This window comes from Papaver somniferum, chromosome 9 (assembly GCF_003573695.1).
Source record: "Papaver somniferum cultivar HN1 chromosome 9, ASM357369v1, whole genome shotgun sequence".
Taxonomy (NCBI): Eukaryota; Viridiplantae; Streptophyta; class Magnoliopsida; order Ranunculales; family Papaveraceae; genus Papaver; species Papaver somniferum.
The window spans coordinates 190794480-190807443 of NC_039366.1; the positions used below are offsets into that span (position 1 = coordinate 190794480).

The 12964-nt window shown below is 38.0% G+C and overlaps 2 protein-coding genes across 5 annotated transcripts; one reads left to right on the forward strand and one right to left on the reverse strand.

The window, feature by feature from the left end:
• Window positions 1–3908: 3908 nt before the first annotated feature.
• Window positions 3909–8779, forward strand: LOC113310131 (alpha-glucan phosphorylase, H isozyme-like). The gene is made up of 16 exons (XM_026558715.1): window positions 3909–4055; window positions 4157–4350; window positions 4438–4617; window positions 4709–4885; window positions 4972–5057; window positions 5253–5442; window positions 5652–5744; window positions 5944–6128; window positions 6282–6399; window positions 6494–6622; window positions 6737–6955; window positions 7059–7262; window positions 7423–7581; window positions 7762–8025; window positions 8118–8308; window positions 8470–8779. Exons 2-16 carry the CDS (start codon window positions 4162–4164, stop codon window positions 8594–8596), a joined length of 2511 nt encoding a protein of 836 aa, XP_026414500.1. The 5' UTR covers window positions 3909–4055; window positions 4157–4161; the 3' UTR covers window positions 8597–8779.
• Window positions 8780–9769: 990 nt separating this feature from the next.
• Window positions 9770–12487, reverse strand: LOC113310245 (serine/arginine-rich splicing factor SR45a-like). Of its 4 annotated transcripts, XR_003341039.1 has the most exons (7): window positions 12377–12487; window positions 12183–12289; window positions 11968–12067; window positions 11368–11517; window positions 11126–11250; window positions 10890–10953; window positions 10703–10780 (listed from the first exon to the last, which is right to left on the reverse strand). XR_003341039.1 is itself a non-coding variant. In XM_026558847.1 (6 exons), exons 2-6 carry the CDS (start codon window positions 12287–12289, stop codon window positions 10050–10052), a joined length of 1152 nt encoding a protein of 383 aa, XP_026414632.1. In that variant the 5' UTR covers window positions 12377–12487; the 3' UTR covers window positions 9770–10049. The 4 variants fall into 4 exon arrangements, 3 of the variants coding, with proteins under 3 accessions (XP_026414632.1, XP_026414634.1, XP_026414633.1); XM_026558847.1 differs by lacking the exon at window positions 11126–11250 and having other exon boundaries at window positions 9770–10780; XM_026558849.1 differs by lacking the exons at window positions 10703–10780; window positions 10890–10953 and having other exon boundaries at window positions 11061–11235.
• Window positions 12488–12964: the final 477 nt, after the last annotated feature.

The following is a 12964-nucleotide window of genomic DNA, read 5'->3' on the forward strand; positions in this document are numbered from 1 at the left end:
ACATGAAGAACATTAGTTGTTAAGGACAGTCGTTTTCTAGGGTCGTATATTTCAAGTCTGTAACAGTCCATTAGTAACGTATATCTTCGGTTCGCAACGCCCGTTCTGTACAGCGAGTCTGTAACGCTGGTAAAGCGTTGCAAACTAGCTGCTTTGATTATTTTCTCCATTTTCTCCTTGTAAACACCTTTTTGAGCAATGAAAAATTCCTTTGAGTGTGTTTTCACCATGCGGAGCTAGACCCCATCACTGGGACAATGGAGGAAGCAACTTTTCATGATTGTGGTAAATGAATTAATTCTTTTATTGACTTTTTGCATAGATTTAATTGCTTTATGATTTCTATTAATTATTTGTTATTTTGTTAGATGCTGCATGCTTAGTTCTAAATACTTTAGATGCGTCATGCTTTTAACTTACAAATAATATTTTACGAAATCTATTTTTAGCAAAGAACTAGAGTCACAACTTCTTTTGTTTGAGCTATATTATCTAGAGTTAATGACTGAACCATAACAATATGAAAAGTAGTGGAATCCCGTGTCTCAACGTCTCTTCATCTTGTGACAAATTGTGTATATATATATTTTTCCTTATTTTCTTTATTAAGTTTTAAAACAAATTCTCAACAAATCTGAGTGAACGAATCTTTTTACTACAACTCAATTGAAAATCACATCACGTTACTAATGGAGAATCACAAAAATAAGTTCAACGGTGAAGCCGAACATGAAGTGGAACCCAGATCTCTATCTATGTGGCCAGTAACTCACCGCGGTCGTCCTTTCGACTCTTATGCGTGTTCCAACATTCTTAGGGTGCTCAACAGATACCATCCCCTAGTCTAGGAATTCCACCACCCGCCGAGAAATGACGCCTATGTAGTAGTTGTTTTAATCTAATGTATCTTTTATTTTCATGTATGATGTGGTGGTTGTTCAATGCAGTACGTTTTTATTTATGATGTTAATATTGATGGTGCAATTTTTAGTCCAGTAAAAATTTAAATTACTGGCGTGCAAATGTGAAGATAATCGTAATAACATAATACCATAGTGAATCGATTTATCAGACAACTTCAATCAGCCCACTCCACCAAAAAAGACCTGGGACATTCCCAGAAATGCCTTCCATATGTGTCTTCTTCAGAAGAAGTCCGCAAATGCATAAAAGTCTTGCAACCGGGCTTTGAGCATGAACTGATTCTCTGTGGACAATGTTTGTATTCATGATCTCCATATTCACAATGCTTGCAGTGTAATAGATTCTTCTTCAATTTGGCTTTAAGTTTGAAGTTTATCTGTTTTACAGAAAACCATCGCTCATACCAAGTTTACCGAAGAAAGCGGAATAGAGTTTAGGCATTTTGAATGCTATGAACTTTACAGAGAGAATGTCGCCGGATTTGATGTGGTTTGATGATTTTGTTGTGGTTTATTAAAATGTAATTTGATGTTATCAATTTGCAAGTTTAAATTGTAATAAATTTCACTTAATCTGAAGTGGAAATCTATTTTAAAATATAAACATTTTCATTCATTGATATTACTGCCAATTCTTTTACAAGATATAAACTTAGATAATAATAAAAACTTCATTAAAAATCGAGTACAAGTTTTGGCCTCCTGTTTATCTTCATTTGACGTATCTTCCATTCAACGCGCTCTTTGACAGTTTCGCCCTTGTTTTTGAGTTTTTTGTTGTTAACTTTCAAAATTGGAGCTCTTCTTTGCCATTTAGCGAAACATTTTCTTGGAGCAACTTCTAAAACTTGCACTTCCCTTTTACAATTTTCAATATTTTTAAAACTCCCACATATTTTAAAAACACTATCTTCGAGTTTTGCATCGCAAAAAAGTGTGATTGCCTTTTCAGCCATTTTAGAGGAGAAAATTCAAGTGAATTTTGGTGTGAGTGAATCGTTTGAAGATGGTGGGAATTTATAGCGGTAAAAAGTGAATTTCAAATCTTAAAAAACTTCTCGTTGGCGTTTGGTGTTTTGTCTTGAGACGTCGCGTTGGTTCTTCCGACGCCAGCGTTTGTCCTTGCAACGCCAGTGTTGGATCTACTGACGCCACCGTTTTTACCTGGATCGTGCGTTTATTGGACTAATGCCCAATGCTTTACCATAGTGGAAAACCTAGTTTGGCCATCCACCTGGCTCAACAAAAGAACGAGTTTGACCATTCTCATAGGAATTCCCCTAAAAGACAATTATTGGCATGGAAAATTGAAAAAAAACAATAAAATATAAGAGAGATTGATTTTTTGTATTGGGTAATGCATTTGTAAAAAAAAAGTTTATAAATCCATGGATATTTGCATTCTCCAATGAAAAGAATCATTATCCCTTTTATATTTTATTATTATTTTTTTAATTTCATGCCATGGCTCTTAACTTATGAAATTTTACACCACAAAATTCGTGACATAAATATTTACTTTACGCGTGCAAGGGCATCATGCAGTGCAGTGCCTAGTACACGTACACCGTGCATTATTGATGCAAACATCAGTATATTCTCTCAAGTATTCTTCCCTCACAACCCAAATCTTCAGCGAAAGAAACGTCTGATTCCCCTCCGCTCGGTGTAACTTGTGATATCCCTGTAATTGTCATGCATGTTCCCCTCCGCTCCTACTATTATATCACATGTAACATTCCAAACTCCCAAAGAAAATATCAGAAGATTTGTCCTTTTCTACGGAATCTTCTTCTTCTGCTGATATTTCATTTCTTTCTCCACATGATATAAATGACAATTCACAATTACATTTCCAAAGCACACAACAAAATATGAAGGCTATTATTGGGACGTCACATTATATTCGAGGGGCGTCATCTAATAGGACAAAAAGTAGTCATCCATAAGTAATATCAAAAACCCCTTATCTCAAATAATTTTGTAATGACTAAACAATTCTTATTTAGTTAATTTTAATTTAATTTAATTAGATAAAAATTAAATTAATGAATTTTGTTGTATTTTGGGGCAAAGTTTTTGTGGGAAGAAAAATTGACCATAAAAAATCCTACGGTTGGAAATAATCCAAATCTAGACGTAAAATCACTTCTACGGTTGGAAATATTCCAAACCTGGACGTAAAATAAGATTCTATGGTTGGAATTTAAAGGAATCTGGACGTAAAATGAGCTTCTACGATTGAAACTAATTCAAACATGGACGCAAAACTACATACATATAAAATTCTACGGTTGGAATTAGTCCAAACATGGACGCAAAACTACATACATATAAAATTCTACGGTTGGAATTAGTCCAAACCTGGACGTAAAACTACATACATATAAAATTCTACGGTTGGAATTAGTCCAAACCTGGACGTAAAATCACTTTTGGAAATAATCCAGACCTGGACGCAAAATCACTTCTACGGTTGGAATTAAAAGAAAACTGGACGTAAAATCGGATTCTACGGTTGGAATTAAAAGAAACCTGGACGTAAAATGAGATTCTATGGTTGGAACTAATCCAAACCTGGAAGTAAAATTACATGCAAATAAAATTCTACGGTTGGAATTAATTCAAACCTGAACGTAAAATCACTACTAGTTAAAGGGTAATCTAGACATTTTGTATATGTGTTAGATATCCCACAACCACTTTTTTGGACATTAAGAATCCAAGTAAAACCCCGGAATGTGACGCCCTAATAATATAGCCTTCGAGAATATACATGGCGCAACCAAATTCGTCCAAACTGACTTTTATTACTAGAGAAGCACTGAGAACTCTTTTTCTTGTATCCAAACTGACTCTAATGTTTTTTTAACCTGAAGTATGGAGTGAAAAAGCGGACACTTGGCGTGCATTAGTTGCACCTCTCTCACGTGTCTTCCTTATCATCACCTCTCGTGACTCCCCCTCTCCTCGTTCACTCGCTCACTCCCACTGTCTCTCTCCTCTCTAAAATCACTCACTCCCTTTATTAACAGAAAGACACTTTTAACTCCAACTTCATTCAGGGTTCGATATCCCAAGCTCTGTGTGTGTGGATCTACAACACACAGCTTCCTCTCTTCTTCCTCATCTGTAAGTTATCTCAGTTTCTCTCGCAAAACCATTGTAATTGTGGATTCTCATTGGAATTCTTCTCTGATTAAAAAACATTTTTATTGTTTATTTTTTTTCAGTGAAAATGTCGACGAATGGTACCGATTCTACAAAGATTCCGGCCGTTTCTAATCCATTAGCCGAGAAACCATCAGAAATAGCATCAAACATCAATTACCATGCAAAATTCACTCCTCATTTCTCCCCTTTCAAATTCCAACCTGAACAAGCTTACTACGCTACTGCTGACAGTGTTCGTGATCGACTCGTCCAAGTAAATCCCCCAAATTCATTCTCAAAATTTTACTCAAAAGATTTTAATTACGTGAATTGATTTTTTTTTATTATTTTTTTTTTGCAGCAATGGAATGAGACTTACCAGCACTACCACGAGGTTGATCCAAAACAAACGTATTATCTATCCATGGAGTATCTACAAGGACGAGCTTTAACTAATGCAATCGGTAACCTCAATCTTCAAGATGCATATGCTGATGCTCTTAATAAATTAGGACATGATCTCGAAAACATTCGTGAACAGGTATGTGTATTAATCGTCTATTCGTTTTATGTGATGACATTTTTTTTCGTAAATTAATTGATGTTATGTATACTGGTTGACATGATTGTAGGAGAAAGATGCAGCATTAGGAAATGGTGGTTTGGGAAGGCTAGCATCATGTTTTCTGGATTCCATGGCGACTTTGAATTTACCTGCTTGGGGTTATGGTTTAAGATACAGATATGGGCTGTTTAAGCAGAGAATTACCAAGGAAGGCCAAGAAGAGACTGCTGAAGATTGGCTAGAGGTGTGTGTTCTTAAACTTAACATGTGTTAACTGTTTTTTTAATCTCAAAATCATTTTTGATTAGTGATTTGTGGTTGGTATTGCAGAAATTTAGCCCTTGGGAAGTTGTGAGACATGATATTGTGTTTCCTATCACATTCTTTGGACATGTTGAGGTTACACCTGAAGGATCGTAAGTCTTTTACGCTTAATTTCTTAATACTTACGTTGCATGATTGTAGAAGAAAAACACTATTATTAAATGATAAGAATTATATATGTGGTTTGCATTTATAATGGAGTATGACATATTATTCTTACTGTTCACTGTAGAAAGTTTTTACCTCTTTCGAACCTCTATTGAGTTCTTGTGTTTGTGTGTCTCCAGTCGAAAATTGGTTGGAGGAGAGGTCATTCAGGCTTTGGCATATGATGTCCCGATTCCTGGATACAAGACAAGAAACACTAATAGTCTTCGTCTATGGGATGCAAAGGCTGTCACTCAGGATTTTGACTTATTTCAGTTTAATGATGGGCAATATGAAACTGCAGCTCAGCTTCATTCGAAAGCTCAGCAGGTCAGATATAAACCCCTTAACCTTCAACTGTTGTTACTGGTGCTCTCTGTTATATCATTTGATTTTGAGTGGGTAAGTAATTACCTGCCTACAGAAAATGAATGTATAACCTAGTAAACTTTATTAAAAGTTCTTCTCCACTAGTTGTGTATGTGACAACTGATTGTCTATCCAATCCGACTGAAACTCCAATCAATTGTCTGTTGCAGATTTGTGCAGTTCTGTATCCTGGTGATGCTACTGAAAATGGAAAGCTTTTAAGGTTGAAACAACAGTTTTTCCTCTGCAGTGCCTCACTTCAGGTAAATTTATCTCAGCCTCTTGTCAGCACTACATTTATTTCCGTATTTGTACTTTCTGAATGTAGAGGCTATCTGGATTTGAAGGAGATCTATCACTTTTTGTCCTCGCCATTCCAGAGTCCCCCATAGCACCAGTGAGAAAAATGTTTGTCATTCGTGATGATTTTGGTTGATTCCTTACTGAAAAGTTCTTTTACAGGACATTATTGCCCGATTCAAGGAAAGGAGAGATGAGAAGGGCTCATGGAATTGGTCTGACTTTCCTACCAAAGTGGCAGTACAACTGAATGATACTCATCCTACTCTTGCTATTCCAGAACTGATGCGTCTGCTAATGGACATAGAAGGACTTGGCTGGGACGAAGCTTGGGATATAACAACTAAGTATGTCAAACGGTTGCCTGTCCTTATCTTTCTCTTGTGAACTGCAACTTAACAAGTAGATTGGAACAGTTATTTAGTCTTCGACAAAAGAAATTCTTAATTTATTATTAAATGGTAATTCATGAGACTAAGTCGAGGATTTTCTTGAACTAGGACAATTGCTTACACCAATCATACAGTTCTTCCTGAAGCACTAGAGAAATGGTCACAGGTTGTCATGAAGAAACTTCTCCCTCGCCATATGGAAATCATTGAAGAAATTGATAAGCGTGTATGTCACCACCACCTCCTCTTATTTCTCTTACTACTTTTTTTCAATATACAACATGCACAGCGTTTTTAGAGATTTTTGATTCCTTTTGCAGTTTATGGCGATGGTATTTTCTACTAGATCTGACCTTGAAAGCAAGCTCTCCAGCCTGCGCATTCTGGATAACAACCCACAAAAGCCAGTTGTGCGGATGGCAAATATGTGTGTGGTTTCTGCACACACGGTATAATTTCCTTCTACCCCACTTATATGCATGGTCTCTCTTTTTTTAACAACTGATGTATCTCTTGGCTTCCGAAAAGTTCTAAGTCGAAAGAATGCTTCAAAATTCCTGTAGGTAAATGGTGTAGCCCAGTTACATAGTGACATATTGAAAGCGGAGTTATTTGTGGATTATGTCTCTATATGGCCTGCCAAGTTCCAGAATAAGACCAATGGCATTACTCCTCGCAGGTGGCTCCGATTTTGCAGCCCTGAGCTCAGCAGCATAATCACCAAATGGTTGAAAACTGACGAATGGGTTACCAACCTTGATCTTCTTGTTAAACTTCGCCAAGTACGTATTTTCACTATAATGTTTTAGATTAATTCCCTAGTTATTGTTGTCAGAAAGGGTTTTGTACTCCAATGACGATTTGCAACTACAATGTGTCAACCAGTTTGCTGATAACACGGAGTTGCAAGCTGAGTGGGCATCAGCAAAGATGGCTAATAAACGCCGCTTAGCAGATTACGTATTACAGGTGACCGGTTTGACCATTGACCCTGACAGCCTCTTTGACATACAAGTTAAGCGCATTCACGAGTACAAGAGGCAGCTGATGAACATTTTGGGTGCAGTTTATAGATACAAGAAGCTAAAGGTATGAAAGTAAACATCATGGTTACAAGTTAGCGCTATTTGGGGACCATTATTACTTCCATTTGACATTCCAACCACAAGTTAGCTCAAAAAAGGAAACAGAAAGTCTACCTTACAGTTTGAGGAAGCGTTGAATGACACCTATTATTGATTGTTTATAGGAAATGAGCCCTGAGGAACGGGCCAAGATAACAGCTCGCACCATCATGATTGGAGGAAAGGCATTTGCAACATATACAAATGCCAAAAGAATAGTGAAGTTGGTGAACGATGTTGGGGCCGTGGTCAATAGTGATCCTGAGGTCAATAAATACTTGAAGGTACAGTACAGTTTTTCATAGGGTTACCTTCCTTCCTTTCTTCTTCTCCTCCCTAGATGCAGGAAATATTTCTAAGTCTTCAGTTTCTCAAAATCACCAGTTTTGCTATCTTAACATCTCTCAGGAAAATCTTAACAGTTGAACTTGTATCCATGAACTGAAAATTTTATGAATGTGCAGATTGTTTTTGTTCCGAACTACAATGTATCTGTAGCTGAGATGCTCATTCCAGGGAGTGAATTATCACAGCATATCAGTACAGCAGGCATGGAGGCAAGTGGTACAAGCAACATGAAGTTTTCACTAAATGGTTGTCTCATAATTGGAACACTAGATGGGGCTAATGTAGAAATAAGAGAGGAAATTGGAGAAGATAACTTCTTCCTCTTTGGCGCAACGGCTGATGAAGTCCCGAAACTGCGCAAGGATAGAGAAAATGGGCTGGTAAGAAAATTTGATTTCTTTTCTTACTCTAAAACAGGTTGGTGGAGCAACAAGAAATCTCCTAAGAACAGTTTTCGTTGGTTACCTTGCAGTTCAAGCCTGATCCCCGTTTCGAAGAGTCCAAGGAATATATAAGAAGTGGCGCATTTGGTAGTTATGACTATAACCCACTTCTTGACTCTTTGGAAGGGAACACTGGTTACGGTCGGGGTGATTACTTCTTGGTCGGTCACGACTTCGCAAGCTACATGGATGCTCAGGCCAAGGTGGATGAAGCTTATAAGTAAGAACATCGACAACTGCTCTCCTATTCTATTTTTCCAATTTAGTCATTGTGTTCAGCCATCTTGAGCTCTGATAAGGGTTCTTATGATTCTACGGAAAATGAAAATAAAGATTAGGATTTTATTTACCTCTTTGTGTTTTCGCTATATTATTTTGCAGGGACAAGGAAAAATGGCTAAGGATGTCCATCTTGAGCACCGCAGGCAGTGGTAAATTCAGCAGCGACAGGACGATTGCACAGTACGCAAAGGAAATTTGGAACATCAAGGCATGCCCAGTACCCTAAAGTTATAGCCGATGGTGGCTGTTGCTTTTTCTTACATTCATTTGCTACAGAAATAAAATCCCAAAAGAATCTGGAACTATAATGGAGGCGTAAAGCTTGCCTATTTCCATTTGTATGCTATTTAGTAATTCTCACTTCAATCTATATAAGAAGAATTTCCTATATTATATTTTTCTTGGCACATGAGGAGACAAGATCCTATATGAAATTATCACCAGTTCATCACCCATAAGTACCATCAAACGCCCCAAAATAAATACAAAAGATGGGAGGATTTTGCGGATGGTCTTGGCTTACATATTTAATCACAATTTGTCCAGTTAACATCAAACAAATCTTTTTCAATCTGTTTGTCTTTGGACATTTGCTTCATGATTATTATTTTTCTCCGGAAACACCATTGGTGGCCAAAATTGATGGCCCAAATAGTCTCTGAAGCCTACAGTGCGGATCCATCCCAAAAGGCTCTAGATAACCAGCGACAGGTGGCCGCTAGAGGCGACCGATGTGATTATTTATAGGACTTCACTTTGGATGTGGCAACTACTATGGCCGAGTGAGAAGTGGGTATGCGCAGCGCTGGAGGCGAATGATGTAACTGATATGATGATTTATGCAACTTCACATGGGATGTGGCGACAATAGCGGCATTCTTCGCTCAGATAATGGTCTTTTCTAGGCAGTTTTTTGCCAAGTACATATATAAAGGGCAAAAACTCTAACAATGTGGCTGAAATATGGGCAACGGATGGTATGGAACTTGCTTTACATCTTAAAAATGTTAAAAAGTTAGTTGTAGAAAGTGATTCCCAATTTGCGGTGAATGGGTGACTAGTAAGCTAGGGAACTGGTTATGTACAGGTTCGCTGCGGGATATTAGAGCTATATCCTCTCTCTTTGATAAACTTGTGTTTCAACATCGCTGCTTCCTGGAAGGGAATTTCGCTGACGTTTTGTCAAAAATTTTGACAAAAAAAAAGCAGCAAACGTGGGTTGTCGTTTCTTGAAGCATATTCTGTATAATGATGTCCTCAGGTTTGCAAGGCTCACTTAGTTAGTTCTTGAATGAACCCGCCAAAAAAAGATAATTGTACGGCATCAAATCAAGTTTTAAGAAAGAAAACAACTTTTTCCCAGAAAGACTGTAACCATGTTCTAGAGTCTTTCTGAGTCTCCTTTTAAACTTTACAGGTACTGCATTTTGCCTACTAAAATCAAAGATACATACGGAACAAAGCATTCATTCAGCAATCAAAGTGGATACTTCCATGCAGAAAGAAAGGCTACATTTTAAACATAACATCTGTAGATAAAACTAAGCTGAGACACTACACGAACAACACAGATGGATGGACTCCAAAGCAATTAATTTAATACTATATTACTTTCAAAGTTCGCCTGCTTAACAATATGGTAAATGCTTCCACAATTCAGTGAGGAATTTTCCTCAGTGTCACACAGGTGTAGGAGATCTTGACCTCGATGAAGCAGATATTGAGCGTGAGGACAAACTAGCACTCCTTGACCTGGGTGGTGGTGATGCACTAGGAGAATAATGTCGTGAGCTCCTACTTTGCCCTCGACGTGGGCTGGGGGAGTAGCTTTTCCTGTGTTTTCTCAATACGGGAGATGCACTGCGAGAGTAGCTTCTCCTTGAGCTCCTCCTACCCCTTGGTGAAACACTCCGACTGGAAGAGGATGCGTAAGGAGAGTTGTACTGCCTTCTGGAACGGGGCGACAATGAGCCTCTATGGTAATGCCTTCGACGACGGGGCGAAGCAGAAAAATCGCGCCTTCCTGAGTCCACAGAAACAGAACGATCACGCCTTCTATAGTAAGGAGAAACTGAACGGTCACGTCTTCTTCTGTAGCGATAGGGTGAGTATGATCGATCATGCCTTCTCATATATGGAGTCACAGAACGATCGCGTCTTCTTCTATGATAATACGGGGAGTACGACCGATCACACCTTCCAGTGTAGGGAGTCACAGAGCGATCACGTGAATGTGCTCGGTAAGATCTCTCGCCCCTGCTGTCTGGAGATCTACTGTATGGGGAACGAGACCTGGAATACCTGCGCCTGTCAGGAGAGTGTGATATTTCCCTGTCCCTCTCTGAGGAGTAACGAGGAGATCTGGAACGACTCCTACTGTGTGAAGAGTAGCTACAAGATCGACGGCGCACTGCATCAAGACAAAAGCAAATAAACCTGGAGTTAAAACACTACTTCAAGCAGTAAAACAATGCTTAAACGATGTTAAAGATATCATCAATACAAGGAGAGGCTCTCACCATGGGCACTTTTAGGTCCAAGATACCTGCCAGGGGTTGGTGTTCTTCCCCTTCGTCTCTTTGCCTGTATTTGAATCACCAGCTATTGTTAGCTCATTTTGTTTGAAGAAACAACTTGAAAACCGAACGGGCTATGACAACACACCACTAGATACTAGATGAGCATGCCAAAAAGTAAATAACAATCAATGAAATCTGAAATGATCAATTTGTAAAAGAATCACAGGGCATACAACCCTCTAGTTATATGTCTGATATTTGCTTGATGAGTTGGTTTGTTCTGATTTGATTTGTTTAATTTGTGAAAGAGCTTTTGAAGTTTGATGAAGAGCTGCTACACAGCCACCTGCTACCAAGAAAACTTCAAATGGAAAAGAGCAAACATATCTCAACATTTATACATAAGGGAAGAAACAAAGACATGCAATAGATACAGTTAATATAATTGCAGCCAACAATCTGGTGAAGAACCAACTACCTTTTCCACAGTGATGACACGACCTTCTAGGACCGAATGATCCAGATATTTAAGGCAGCGATTAGCTTCCTCTACATTGGACATAGTCACAAATCCAAACCCGCGAGACTCCCTGGTACGAGGATCAACCACAAGGTGGGTATCTACCACCTGTAAAGTCAAAAACACGTCAATATGAGTAAACACATACTTACAAAAATGTAAAGAAGCTGCAACAATCTAGACAACAAGGCCAATATAATTCAGCTATATAGACCGTTAATCCTTGAATAACACAACTCCTAGCTACTAATACCAAACACCTCCAACAACTGAGAATTTCAAGGCAAGACCTGTGTACGTCATCTATATCATATAAATTGCAAAATGATACACCAATATGTGCATGAGCACCTATTCTAAACGACTACCTGGACGGGTGTTCGCAACGGACATACGGATAATCAAGGCGAGTTGCTATTCACCAAAATAACAAAATAGCTTTATGGTTTAGGTTGGAAAAGAATATAGCATGTTTTTGCAATCAAACAGGGTATCAATTATGGATGTGATCAAAATAAATCAGGTAAGCAAAACCCTAAGGAATGACACAAATATTACCTTTCCTCCTTCACTTGAGAAATGTTTCTCCAATTCTTTCTTCGTAATCCGAGGGGATAAACCGGTGACATAGAGATTATTCCCAGGATTTTCCACACTCCTGAAAACCATTTCAAAATTCAAACAAAACCAAATCAAATCCACTGGAAAATCAACAACATATAATCTAATACCACGGGAAAATTTGTCACATCATTCAGAAACAAAATAATTACCTAGATCGACTCCTCGACCTGGATTTTGATACCGATCTCGAAACAGACCTACTATATCGGTCATATGGAGATCGAGAGCGCGAATACCTTGACCTTCTTGCGTACATCTGCAATCAAAGATTAACATCAAGGATTCTCAGTAATCTGAATCAGATAAATTAAATTCTTAATAGTATCAAACGGCATCAACTCACCTTGATTCAATTTGGAGCAACCAGAAATTTCAATAATCTTTATCTCCTCCTCTTTTTCGTCTATCTCAATTGCAAACTGATTGATCTCTGAGAAGGTTATATAGGAAAAAGAGGTCACTCAGAAGTTTCTGGATATGCGTACGTGTTATATCTTCAATGCACTTAAATTTCTTCTGGGCCACATCCAGGCGGGAAAAGAGGCTCAGGCCCAAAGAAAAAAAATAATAAATTAGAAAAGCCTAAAAGGGAAAATTGGCAAGCCCAAAAAAATAATATTTTTATTGTCAGGCCCAAGATTAATTTTTGTTTCCATGACACCCATAATTACATGAAAATTTAAAGTGTCTTGCATAACGGGTTATGCATCAGGGGTATAATCGGCAACACAACTTGGATATAACATATCTAAAAAACCGCGCCTTAGAATTTTACAAATTTTATATCGTTGGAAATCTTTTAAAGAGAGTTACGCAACGAGTACAAACAACAATATTAAATTTTTGTTTTTCACGAAAAGATCGGAGGTGATCGTCATTTTAGGCAGAATTTTCGAAAACTTGATACATAACCATTATGCAGCCACCAAAA